The sequence below is a fragment of the Molothrus aeneus genome, chromosome 1, assembly GCF_037042795.1.
Source record: "Molothrus aeneus isolate 106 chromosome 1, BPBGC_Maene_1.0, whole genome shotgun sequence".
Taxonomy (NCBI): domain Eukaryota; kingdom Metazoa; phylum Chordata; class Aves; order Passeriformes; family Icteridae; genus Molothrus; species Molothrus aeneus.
In genome coordinates this window covers 47,823,056-47,836,654 of record NC_089646.1, presented here as the reverse complement: position 1 = coordinate 47,836,654, position 13,599 = coordinate 47,823,056, and the positions used below count along the sequence as shown (strand labels likewise).

Here is a 13,599-nt window from a genome sequence, read left to right as displayed (position 1 = left end):
CGCCCGCGAGCGGCCAAACCTCACCCCAACCGCTCCCGGGATTTGAATTTCAGCGCCCGCCGCGCGCAGGCACCACGGGAAGAGGGGGCGGTGCCCGCACGCGGGCGCTGATTGACAGGAGCGCCGCCCAATCCCCTGCGCGGTGCCCGCCCGGGGGAGCTGAGGGGCCCGGTGGCGGCCCGCGAGTCACGTCCGGGTTCGGGAGCTGCACCGCGGGTTCTGCGTGTGACCCTCTCTGCCGCCCAGAGCTTCTTTGTGTTGTGTGCCCGGAGTCCATCCCCCCATGGCTGCCGTGTCACAGAATTTGTTCGGAAAAGACCTCTGAGATCAGGGAGTCCCAACCTATGGCGGAACACAACACTGCCAACCAGGCCATGGCACTGAGTGCCACGTCCAGTCTTTAACGCCTCCAGGGATGGTGACTCCGCCGCCTCCCCGGACTGCACATTCCTATGGCTAATCACTCCTTCTGTGAAGAAATTCATCCTAATATCCAACCTAAAGCTCCCTTGGCACAGCTTAAAGACTGTGTCCTCCTGTCGTCACCTTCCCACTCCTCCTTGCTGACAACCCCGTCTTCGAATTAAGAGGCTTTTACCTCCTTTATGGTCGATCACACATCTTGCTGCAGCTGCTCAGTAGGAGTGTGCCCTGACCTTTTTTCACTGAGGATAAATTTTTCACCTGGCATGGACATGGAGATGTCAGCAGAAAACATTATTTTTGTGTGACACAGTAAATACAGAGGATACTTACCCCAGTGTAGCTGTGAAACTTGTGGGTCCTTTTCATAATTCTTGAGGTTCTCCTCATGCTACAGTCTGTGGGTCTCACGAAACCTCACTCACCTCTTCCTACAGCTGTCCCCTGCACCGTTTCACTGGCACACCTTTCGCAGTGAATGTGGAATTAGCAGAGACCCACTTGTTGCTGAGGTTCACTCCTTGCTATCCATGCACCGCCCCAAGCACCCTTCACATACATGTTTTCAGTATAATCACAAATACAGCTTGTTTTTTCCATATCTGCCATTCCCATCAGGAGGCTGCTATAGGCTTGCCTGCCCAAATGAATAAGTCTTGGCAAATTTCCAGTGTGTCCATACATACTGGCACCCTTTTAGACCTTTTTGCTCCTATGCAAATAGTGTTCATTACCTCGCATGAATGCCTTCTTCACACGTGCTGTGCTTCTTGCCTCTTCAATTATTTATGGGCAGCCTTTTTATTTACTTTTCTTCTTTCAGCCTTTATTTTGCCTTGCTAAACAAACCAACACTTCTAATTGGCCCTGATTAAAAAAATCTTTCCAGTGTCCTATTTGCAAACACTATGGCATCAGTGTGCAGCAGAATCTAAAAGTACAATGTCAAATAATACTTTTCTGAAGAAATTGTCAAGAGTGGACACTGGCAAACAAACATCTCTGCACTGTTCTCAGATAAACATGGGTTGGCGGAGTCTGAGGTCCAGCATCAGAACTTGATCACACAGGCAGAAAATGAGGACTTGCCAGATGGGACTTGTCACTCATTCATAATCTATGAACCAGCCTGTTCAGTGATAAGAAAGAACAGGCTTTATTTCCTTCAAGAGAAACTAGGTTTAGCTATCACTGGTAAACAACAGAAAAATTCCTTTAATGAAGCAGTAGGGAATGCAGGAAAACACCAGAAGACAAAATAGCCAATATGGAGCTCAAAGTTATTGGCAGAAAATAGAGAGAATTATTGTTAAGTCCTTTCTTTCTCCTGCCATCCCAAAGGAGGAAAATTCGTGTATAATTTGGGCCCTTTAAATACTACAGAATTACTGCAATCTAAACATGCTTTCTGCTTTACTTTGGGTCTGTGAGATTTATATGGTGCAGCTCAAATGACACAGCACAGCACATGATGCTTAGCCTGGGGACCAGCAGAACAGGGGTGGCTGCACTGTTAGTGTATGTAAGGATGTGTAAGTAACACTGACATATGCTAATTATTACTATTAAAAAGAGGACAATCATGATTCTTAATCTGTGCAATAAATTTCTTATAACATGTATTTCTATACAGTGTACCCTGAAAAATGAAATGGCGATTTCTAGGAGTGTATAACTGCTTAAATCAATGCAGTATATATGTGACAAATGTCCATCCCTTTTGCTCTCTACAGAGCCAATAATTTCTTCATAATTTCGATCCAGACTTACCAAGGTCCTGCTAGAAGTAAATAGAATACTTAGTTTCTCATCTTGTCAAGGAATCATGTCTGGCTTCCAGGAACCAGTGGATAGTAAATATATCTTATCCTTTTACCACTCTAAGGAGCCAAAGAAAGTCAATCCTTTTCAGGAAATGTGATATAAAAATGAGGCCTGTTGTTTGCAGAGTGGTGGGGGTATAACTCTTAGCAATGGAATTTTCAGTTGGAGTTATATTTTTCTTAATAAATAAGTAAAACTATTTCTACAGCAACTTATGGGAAGAAAAATCAACTGATCTTTCACAGTGTGAAGGCACAAAGAAAAAGAGAGGGAAAGAAAGGAATGCCATGTGAAACCAGCAGAACAATGAGCCAGCTCTGCCCGTTCAACAGCTTTATATTTTATGCCAGATTTTTGCATTCAAAAATTATGAATCACACCCTTCACTGTCTCCTCCCCTCACATGATGTGGTTTAAGATGTCGTCTTGCCAGGCATAAGCTAATGAAAAGAAATTCTTTCTGTAACAATAAATAACACAATACAAAGCACTGGGGGAACAGTTTTCGCTGGCTTGCAGTTTTCATGGGAGTTGAGAACTTATACACTGGAGCCAGTAATTTTTCTTTTAACATGGCTTGAAGAACATTTTTACTTTGCCAGGTTTTCCTTCAGGAATTTTTAAAGTGTAATGACTGTTTTCAGGGGTGCATTTTCAGATGGTTATAAATGTTTGCACTAGCACTGTTCATTTAGGTCTCCTAACTGATTTACACAGGAGAAGGAGAATTAGACTTCTTTCTTTTGTGTCTCAAGGTAAAATACCCCCTTTTCTTCCTTTATCCATACGGTACAGATGTACCATTTGCTGACATAAAAATTCTAAAATTAAGCAAAGGGAATGAGAGTACTTAAATGCTGCTATGTTAATTTAGACCAAGATATTACTCTCAGCATCTGAGACTTGCTTGCAACTACAATATAGTGCAAATGGAGTAATCACATAATCACATCAGCAATTTCACCAGCCAAATTGTTTTTTATGGTTGTGTAATATTTTCTGAACAATGGAAAAATTAGGACATTCTCATTGAGAAACCATTTTTCACTAACCAAAAAAAAAAGTGTTCTATCAGCTCTAGTTTTTTTTTAAAGACTTGGGAGGCTGTAAGCTTAACAGGTGATAATTTTCTGGCCTCTTGCCATCATATTACAAATAAATAAATGAAACTACAGGACACACATAAAATAAATTATTTATAAGGAAGGTCAAGAATGTTACCTACAAACTCACCTGAAAGTTTTAAAAACCAAAATAGGTGCTTCAAATTAAATGTAGCCTATATGCTTTGCTAAATAGGGAAATGATATGATAAGGATACAAAATGGGTTTTATGTGAGTTCACAGTAGCTTTTTTCACTTTCTATATCAGTTCTTTAGAAAAAATCAACCATACAGTATAATGAAATCCTTTCTGCAAAAGTAGCATATTTACACTAGAGGGTGCTACTTAGACAGGATTTTAGGCTGCTCAGTGTCTTTGGAAAGCCCTTTTTCAACATTTGGAAAAAAATGCATATCTGAAATAAGAAACAGATGTTTCTTATGGGACAAATTCTACTGAAATTTAAATAAACATAACTGAAATTTTATTTTCCACACATATACCCAAGAGGGACACTGGTCCCTTATGTCATCTCAGCTTCAGTACAAACTACATATATAATTGCACTGAGGATATGTTAGAGATGAGTAAATATCCTTAATATTTCAATCTGTTTCTGGTTAACAAACGAATATGACACAGAAAATAGGCTAACTAAAGGAATCTAAAAATAAGACCACGTCTTTTCATTAATGAGAAGGACTGAAACATCTGATGGAGTAAAACCTAAATTAGCAGTCTATAGTACAAACATTGTGCTACCAAATGCCTGGGTGTATTATGACAAAGGGTTGCCTCACCTTACAATAAAGCATGAAAGAAGGCAAAGGGAATGGAAATGACCAAGAAGTTACTTAAAATAATTCTTCTTTAATTCTTCCCATGGTGATGATAGTTGTGAGCACTCTGAACGTGTGTCTCTACATCTCCAGGGCCTTTGGCTGCCTCAAGTCAGAGCCCACATGGAGATGGTGCAGATCTTGGGCCATGAAGGTAGCTGCTGCTCCCTAACAGCTGTTTGCAAGCAGGTTGGTATGGGCATCTTATTTTCTTATATGTCAAATCCAAAAATCTCTTTTGAACTTGGCAGGTTTGTAACAAGGTAAGACAGTGTTTGCCCTGTTCTGTCCCTATCTCAGAGATGCTGCAGCTCCTACTCTAGGACTCTACTAACACCATGATGAGGAGGTAGCCAGGGAATCTCCAAAACCAGTCAGGAGGTGTAGGTGAATGAAGTCTGAAAATACCTCTGGTTTTGTTTACTCTTTTCCCCAACACTACTGAACATTTTCCATTGGCTGAATTTGTCACTGATACCACTTGGAAGGTTTTATTCCTCACAGAATAAATAAAATAGCCTCAGCTGTTTTATAGCCCCATTTAACCTCACAAACTATGTGGGAATCTGCAAAGTAAAGCTCAGTAGCAATGTCAGGCAGGTACTTGGAAACTGGAAAAAGAGAGTGAGTTTATACCTTGGGTTCTGCCCCTCACTGAGTCAGTGTTTCACCTTGAAAACAGGTTTTACCAGAAGACCACCTTCTCCAGGCCAGGAAAAGTCCCTTCTGCTCTACAAATCCTGTCCTAACTGTGAGAATCTGGATGTCCCATGAAGTGAAATGCTTTGATGAAGAAGTACATCATCACCCTTTCCACAGCTATTGCATCACTGCCCCCTAATGTTAGCTGGAAGGGTCCCCTGCTCCCAGCACTGGAGCTCCTGCTGCCGGATAGTGCTGGGCCCAGCATGTAGGTGAGAGATGCCTCCAAAACTCCATGTACTCACACTTATCACTGCACAAATAGTAAGTTTGTTTCTTATAAAAATCTGCTGAGGTGTTTTGTGTTTGTTGGATATCCCCTTCTCGTTTTATAAGTCTGTTGTGTAGCTTGGACTAGCAAAAACTAGGGGATCAAATAAACAAAGTGGAAGAGGAAAAGATAAGAAAGTGAATGGCAATAGAGAGAGGAACATGGTGTTTTTTTCAGGTTGGTTAAGAAATAAGTGAATTGCTCACCTGAGAAGCCAAAAACAATGATGCACTACTAGGAAAACTTTGCTTTTCAACTGAAATTATCCCAGCACCACAAAAGAGTTGACCAACTTCAAAAGGCACAAAGCACAAATGTATAATAGATTGTCATTTTTTGTGGCCTCTGGTTTAACCCCAGCCACCAGCCAAGCCCCATGCAGCTGGTCACTCACTCCCCCACCAGTGGGATCAGGGAGAGAATGGGAAGTGTAAAAGCTAGAAAAACTTGCGGGTTGAGATAAAGGCATCTTGATAGAAAAAGCAAAAGCTGCACACACAAGCAAAGCAAAACAAGGGATTAATTCGGTGCTTTCCATGGGCAGGCAGGTGTTCAGCCATCTCCAAGGGAGCAGGGCCCCACCACATATAGCAGTGACTTGGAAAGACAAATGCCATCACTCCAAACATCCCCCCTCTTCCTCCTTTTTCCCTTCAGTTTATATACTGAGCATGATGTCACATGGTCTGGGATGTCCTTTTGGTCAGTTTTGGTCACCTGTCCTGATTCCATCTCCTCCAAATCTCCCATGCATTTCCTGGCCAGCATGGCAGTAGGAAAAGCAGAAAAGGTCTCAGCTCTGTGTGAGCTCAGGTCAGCAATAACAGAACCTCTCTATATTATCAACCATGTGTTCACCACAAATCCAAAACACAGCCCCACACCAGCCACTGTGAAGACAATTAACTCTACCCCAGCCAGAGCCAGCACAGGGCAGATTGTCTGGTGCTGCCTGTGCTGCCTGACCTGGTATTTGTGTTGCCACAGCAAGGCACCTGTGATTCATCTGCTGGTGTTTGCAGTTCAGCAGGCAGCTTGTGCTCGGCTGCTTGCCAGTGCTGTCTGCCAGTCCTGCCTGCCCCTGCCAAAGGCAGCACCCTGCCTTTGTGAGAGGGACCCCTGTAGTGACAAGGCATTGCTGCACAAGTGGACAGACGGTTAGAGGAGGAAAGGTCAAGAGGGGTGAGTTGGTCCATCAATCCACACTGAAGGTGGTGAATGCTTTACTGTGACTGTTACATTTTTATAAGCCACTTCTCTGCCACAGGAAAGCCGCCTCTTTTTCATTAGTCGGTATAAGTGCATTTGTGAGTGTACAATAGACATCTTAGATTTCTTTCCTCATATGATGGCAGACAACAGTCAGGTGCACTCATAGGTTCACATCACAAGGATCTTACATTGCTTTCACCTCTCTGTACTTTACTGCAAGGTTTGCCTATGTTTTGTTTGCCCTTGTTGCATTAAGTGTACGGTTTTGAGCTTCCTTAGCATAAAGTGTGAACAAATTCAGTGGATAAATCAATCTGAATACTGGAGCTGTATCAAGTTGTGCATCTTAAAATAGCAGTCCCATTGAATAAGTCTATGAGTAAGCAGTTCCCACAAGCATGTGCTGCATTTGCTGTGTACTAGGAGTGTAAGACCCAGCTGGAATCAGAAGGCAACGTCAGACATTTCTGAAGGAGCTTCTAGAAAGAATATGTCTGGAAGGACAGTCAGTTGGAGTCACTTGGTCAGTGAAATTGTTTGGTCAGGAGATACTCAGCCAGCTAAGAGTCATTAAGTGGGGAGGGAAGGCTGACCTTGCCACTCTGAAGGACCTGAAGCTGTGCCAAATTATGCAGAGTTAGTTAAGGACTCTCGTTCGTAGCTTTCATAGTTCATCAGTGATTCTTTGTAGTCATAGAGAAGTGATGGAAAGATGGTGTGAATATGAGGAAGGAACCAAATAAAACCAATGTTAAAACAAGCGTGTGTACATATATATATATATATATATATATATATATATATATATATATACACACATATACATATTTAAAATCCAAATGCAGATATACACATCTATATTTTTATATGCATCTATATGTATGTTTTTATATGCAGATATACACATCTATATTTTTATATGTGTGTATGTGTTGGAATTTTGCAATGTTAGCTTCTGACAGATACAGAGATCAATAAAATGTGTCACTGCTCTTCCAAACTGTACACATTGCAGAGCTTGTTGATGCTAATATTCCTATAAAGATACTCCTCTGTGTGCAAGACATTGCAGTGTTTTTGATCAAGTGACTTTGACATTACCTCTGAAGACATGACCACATAAATCCGAAATTATCTGGAAGTAATGTTCCGTTAAAGCTGAAATACAAGATGCATGTCCCCTTTAATTCTGGCTCGTAACAATGGGTATAGATCCATTTGGACTGTGGAACTGTGTCATTTAAGCTGTATTCCACAGTGTGGCTCATCTAAACATCACAATTTGTCCCTATGTTCCCTCATCTTGCTACAAGTGCCAGCTGCACTGATAGCCTCCAGAAATTTTTTCATGACAGAATAGCTTGTCTTTTTCCCTGCTGTCTTTTCAGACAGACTTGCAAGATAAGATGTCTTTAAGGTCAGAACTGCTAGAGGTACACTATACATATATATATATATATAAAATTATATAATTCTATATGTGTGTGTGCAGCATTTTTGTCATGAGGTATTCAGTAATGTTTTTCTCAACTGACCTTTCCATGTTATGCTTTTCATCGACAAATGTGACAAAGCTTGCTCGGAGATGAAGCAGAAAGCTGGGACAGGTGGCCCTTTAGCATCCCTCCTCTGTGCCTTCTGCTGCTATTGCTTTTGGCATCCTCTTGCTACAGCCAGGAGCTGGTATGACCTAAAAAAACCTTCACGCCATCCTGCAAAGGAAGAGGCTAGTGGGGAAGGAGAAAAAAACAAAGTGGAGGCAGCAGATTCAGGGGTGACTGACTACCCAAGCACTCAGGGAAAAAGGACACCAGGGAGAAGCAGGCAGGAGATGAGAGAGATGGAGAGAAGGAATCCACTGGATGGAGCAAGAAGAGGAGGTAGATGTGTGAAATACACAAAGATAGCTGGATAGTTACTAATTTCATTGCTATGGCATCCAAGTATATATAAAAGAGCACCTCTAGAAGGAGAATTAGGGTCTATGCAGCTAAATTTCTGGGAAGTTTCATTAAAATGGTACATTGACTTTATATTTTAGCAGCTTATCATTTCTTCATCATATCATTTCTTATCATTTCTGCCTATCATTTCTTCATCACCTGTGCTAATTATTTGTAGTGCTTGAACAGATTCACTGGTTTTTGGGTTTTTTTTCCTGTAATTGCCATGTATCACAAGCAAATTCTAACCCATTAGGGATAGCTTTGTCTCTCTAAATTTAAAAGTGTTTATTCAGTTCCTGCAATTTGAGATTTGGAGACAAGCCTGCAAGTTCCAGATGCGATATTGTCAGCAAAATAGTTTAGAGGGTATTTTAGGTGAAACTTGGACATGTTGACAGAGCATATATCTTTTTGAATCTTCAAAGAATTTAAGTTAAAAGAGACATCAAATTTGTCAGCTAGGTAGAAGTGTGTTTCAGCACTGGCTCCTCATTAACCAACTGAGAAAAATGACACCTCAGTCTTTTCATAACTGGTCTTAAGAGTACCTGGGTTTGACTGTGTGTGAGACAATAGAAAATAAAATGAAAATATTTGCTTTAAACCCTTAATTTTGGTTTTTCAATAATTGCCTGTGAAGGCTGACATGAAAGCAGACAGAGCTATCTGAACAGTGTTTACTCAGTCTCGTGACTGCATACTTGCAAGTATGCATGTCTGTCTAAGAAAGATTTATAAAACTCAGTAAAACTTTTCCAAACAGGAGGCAGAAGGGGAACCTCTGAAGTGTCAACAAGCTGTGATCCGTAGAATTTCCTCCACTGCTATCTGATGATACAGCCAGTTGTTACTGGACAGTGCAGAGGAGGGAATCTCTGTGTAGAGCACATTGCAGATATGGATTTATTGATGAGACAAACGTGGCAGATATTTAAGATACTCAACTAAAGCACCACACAACTTTCCAGCTCTCTTCTCCCTGGGAGATCACTACACTCCCATAATCTGTGTTAAGCACTATTGTGCTGGTAAATCACTTTCAATTAAATTACTCTCTCCAATAAATGTTGACCATTTAAGAAAAGTAAATGTGTTATTAACACAGTGAAATGTATTGATGTGTAATCTGACTTCAGCAGTCACCTTAGGTCTGCATGAAAAGTACAGAATCTTCCTACACCACGCCTACATTAATGGGTTACACAACCACGATTGCTAAGATAAAATAACTTGTTCCTATTTGATGTTCATTTTTAAAACACGCAGATTGTATTTCAAGGAGTGAAAAGTTTCACAAGCAAAGCAACAGATTGCACAACAAATAAGGCGACAGGAGGGTGTAATATAAAGTTTGTCTTCTACTTTAAATTCTCTTTACTACTTATCAGTGTATGATAACCATCAGTTACAGCCCTAAACCGTTGCCCTGATGCAATTCCTCCCTTCTTGTTACATGGGACATTCCCAAGCACAAGACCCGTCTCCCAGGGTGGCACATGTCCTGCTAAGCACCCTTGTCTCATGCAGTCCTTCCTCTGCCTGCCACAGATCCAGCAGATAATTACCAATCACACCAACTATTACCAATTGCAGCAATGATGGTAGCTGATGATTATCAGAAGACTGCAGCCCTGGTCTGTGCGTGAATGATGCTCGCTGGATTCCAGCAGAGGATGACACTAAAGCCTCGCCTATGCTGCTGACACTTGGGACCAGCCGTGCCGGTGGGATACAGCGCACTGATGTTCCCGGGTGGCGTCGGCGGGGTGGCACACCGGGACACCGACAGCTGCACTACAGATCCCAGGGTGCAGCGCGTCTGCGCCCTGCCCCCCTCCAGCGCTCAGGCCCCGCGGAGCCCGCCGGGACTTGTAGTCTGCGGAGGCGGGCGGGCGGGGGCTCTGCCGGCGCGGCTCCCGCCTGCCGGCCCGGGGCCAGCCGCGCTCCCCGGATCCGCCGAGGCGGCGAGGTGGGTGCATCCCGCGGCGCCGGGCGCTGCCTCCCCGCCGCCTCCCCTCTGGGCTCCCCGCCCGGGAGCAGGGAGCCCGCCGCGCAGGGGGCAGCCGGCGGGGCAGAGCGGCGGCGCTGCCCGGCGAAGCACCATGCTGGAGTCCATCTGTGTCACCGGTGAGCAGCGGGAGCAGGAGCGGGAGCGGGAGCGGGGGCGGCGCGGTCCCCGCCGCGCCCGGGGCAGCCGGCCGGCCGCCAGCGCTTCCCCGCCCAGCGAGCAGGCATCGCCCGGGCGGCGCCGCGGATGTCGGTGGGGTGTCCCTGGGAACGGGGGAAGGGCTCCACACCTGCCTGGCTCCAGGAGCAGGAACCCCCCCGGTGTCCCTGGGGACGGGGGAAGGGCTCCACACCTGCCTGGCTCCAGGAGCAGGTGCCTCCGCGGGGAGTGGGGAGCGAGCGTGTCACCTGCGGGCCCTGCCCCGCGACACCGGGGAGTGCGGAGGTGACACCCGCTCCGCTGGAGCGGGGAGAATGCAAGGGAGAATGCCAGAAAAACTAGTGCTGGTTATATCTGGTGCTTACACGTTTTGGCTCTACCCTTTGCTGCGTTCTCAGAGAAGTTAACAAATCCTTATAGGATGTATGTATTCAAACCTCTGTTATAACTGTATAACGATAATATAGGCAGGTACGTAGTGCCACACAAAACTGGCTTCTTGTGCTGTGTACAATGCAGTTGCTGCTTGAAAACAGATGTTTTCCTTGTTTAAATTTGACATCCTTTCTTGTGTCATTACTTCAGCTGGCTCAAGCCAATGTTACTTTTCCACGGGGAAATCTATCTACAAGAAATCTGCTGGAGGTGTCTTAATTCAATACCCTTGCAATCATAACTAAGATCTCTTACAGCTACTCTTTCTCTGCATAATTGATATGCTGTTCCATCTGTGCATGGATATGACTGGAATGTTACTTCTGATAATGGGAACAGAAATAAAGTTCCATGGTATCGATCAGAGCAACCCTGGAGGTGTGCAATAGCCACTGCAATCTTAAAGGATGAGATTTTGTGAAAAATAGTTATTTTGAGTCCATATCCCTCCATCAAATATTCCTGACTGCACCTGTGTTGCAGTAGAAGCCAGGGACCTGCTTGGATGAGAGTTTCATCCTGTGCAGGTCTGCCCGTAAATCAGTGTTCTGTGATTATATCCTGAGTTTATTACATCAGTAGGAGTTTGTTGCTTGATTTCATTAGAGCCAAGTCTTCACTTTTATTGATTATTACTGTGCCCATGTAATTTAATTTGAAGGGCCCAAATTTGGAGTCAGTTACATAATACTGTATTTCAATATAGAAGTAAACGTGCAGGAAACTGCTTGCAAGTCAGTCCATACATTTGGTTTTTTTTGTTTGGTGGTTTTGTTTTTTTTTTTGGTAGAAGGGGTACATCTCAAATAGCATTGTCATTTTAAAGAAGAAAATCCAAACTGCCAATCATCCCTAAAAATGCATAGTTACTTATGAACACTGACAGCTAATTAATGAGATATACAAGTTGGCTGATATCTGAAACCTGCCCTTGGTTTTGGAGCTCAGAATTAAAAGCTGGATGACAGGTAACACCTTTACAGGAGAAAAGTAAATAGGTGGATATTTTGGGAGTGGAGGAGAAAAAAGAGTCTTAGGTTAAATGTAAAAGTTCCCAATATCATACAGGCTCTAGTTAATAACTAAGATGCTTGTGAAAGTAGAAAGTAACTCAATGTCAGTGTTTTTACAGAAACTCATTGCCTAATTCTGCTGTTAAACCATGTTCAATCATAGACAAAGCTTCCAGTGTGTTCTAGTTCAAGTTACCTGACAGCTTCTGTTCAAAACTGGTGTTTTTAAACTTTAAAGGGGTTTCCAGTGGTGAAGAAATAGAATATAGGTTTGTGGGGAGATTCAGTTATGCCACAAACACAAGCCTGCAGTTTTTGGGAGGCAGTGGAACATTACAGGTTCGTATACAACACTTTATGTATGCTTTCTTCAGAATATTCTTTCTATAGCCGTCTGCAGAGACAAGCCATACAGTCTAGAGCCCATAAACTACAGGGGATTGTGAATCTATTCAAATTTTCTGAATATTGGAGATAAAAATTTCTTTGTAATTCTTTACCTTTGTAAAGGTAGTTGTACCTTTGCACAGTGTATCAAAGGAACAATTTTACTTGTCACATCCGTGTAGTTGCTTCTCATCCCACAATTTCAAACTTAACTATTGCTTGTAGATAGATCACATACATTATTTGCATTCATATAAATCTGAAAATTGAAGTCAGCCTTGAAATGATTTCTGATTTTCAGCAAAAAGAAACTCAGCCATATTCTAACATGGTAATGGTAATCTTAAGAACAAAAATAGTGGCTCAGACCATTACATCCCAAGGATAGGAGGAAGTTCTCCATGAACATGTTTGCTAACCACCTTAATGACATCTGGAGTTTGGACAGGGTTTGTTCACTGTGCATATATAACCTGAGTGACAGCTGCTTGAAAACTGCAAGAGCTCTCTGCTATTTTAGAGCAAGGCTAGCCAGACAGGGATATCTGTGCCACAAATACCTGTCATTAACCTCATTCCACCTGTGGATTTAAGAAGCTGCTTGGATAGTAGCTGCCCTGTCGTCTAGAGGAAGGTATTATTTATACAGCACACTGCAAAGGCTAGAAAAATGCTTACGCTGGGATTTTACCATGCATATTATCGACTTATTAGCTCAATCCATTAGTTTCTAAAGGACAGAGACCAATCATATGACCTGGCTCCTAAATATAACATAAAAATCTAATATTTTTTTCTAACAAATAACCTCTGACAAGATTAGGCAGTGTCTGCAGTGGTGCAAGGCTCCAGGCTAGTAACTGGGATGCAATTTATATATAGAATGTGTTTCATAAGTGCAGAATTGTCATGAAATTTGTGATTCCCACATATTCTCTGTTAGCACTCATGGACTCCATCCCTTTTCTAGTACTACTGTGACACTGGAATAGCTACTTGTGCATAAATGGAAGTTACAGATACAACTCCTCTTTCTGCAAAATTCTATGGTATTTTGAACTGTTCTGTGACATGTAGTGCACTTGTGTCTGCAGGATGGAGTAAGTCCAGTACTGCCAGTTCCAACTGATCTCTTGACAATGAGGGGATTTTGGCTAGGGCACAACCTGCTCTCTTGTGAGATTCTTTAGACTCACAGGGGTAGTTGTCTTTGGCTGGCTGGCTGCCCTGATAGCCCAGCTTATAGGACAGCAGCCATTGAACACATTGCACTCA

At 42.8% G+C, this 13,599-nt stretch overlaps 1 protein-coding gene across 1 annotated transcript in view; it reads left to right on the top strand.

Moving 5' to 3' along the window:
- The first annotated feature begins 10,339 nt into the window (after window positions 1-10,339).
- The window catches only part of MATCAP2 (microtubule associated tyrosine carboxypeptidase 2), a 28,261-nt gene continuing 25,001 nt past the window's right edge, over window positions 10,340-13,599 (top strand). Inside the window, exon 1 of the mRNA XM_066572140.1 lies at window positions 10,340-10,449. Within this exon, the coding sequence (XP_066428237.1) occupies window positions 10,425-10,449 (25 nt within the window). The 5' untranslated portion in view covers window positions 10,340-10,424. The remainder of the gene's footprint in view (window positions 10,450-13,599) is intronic.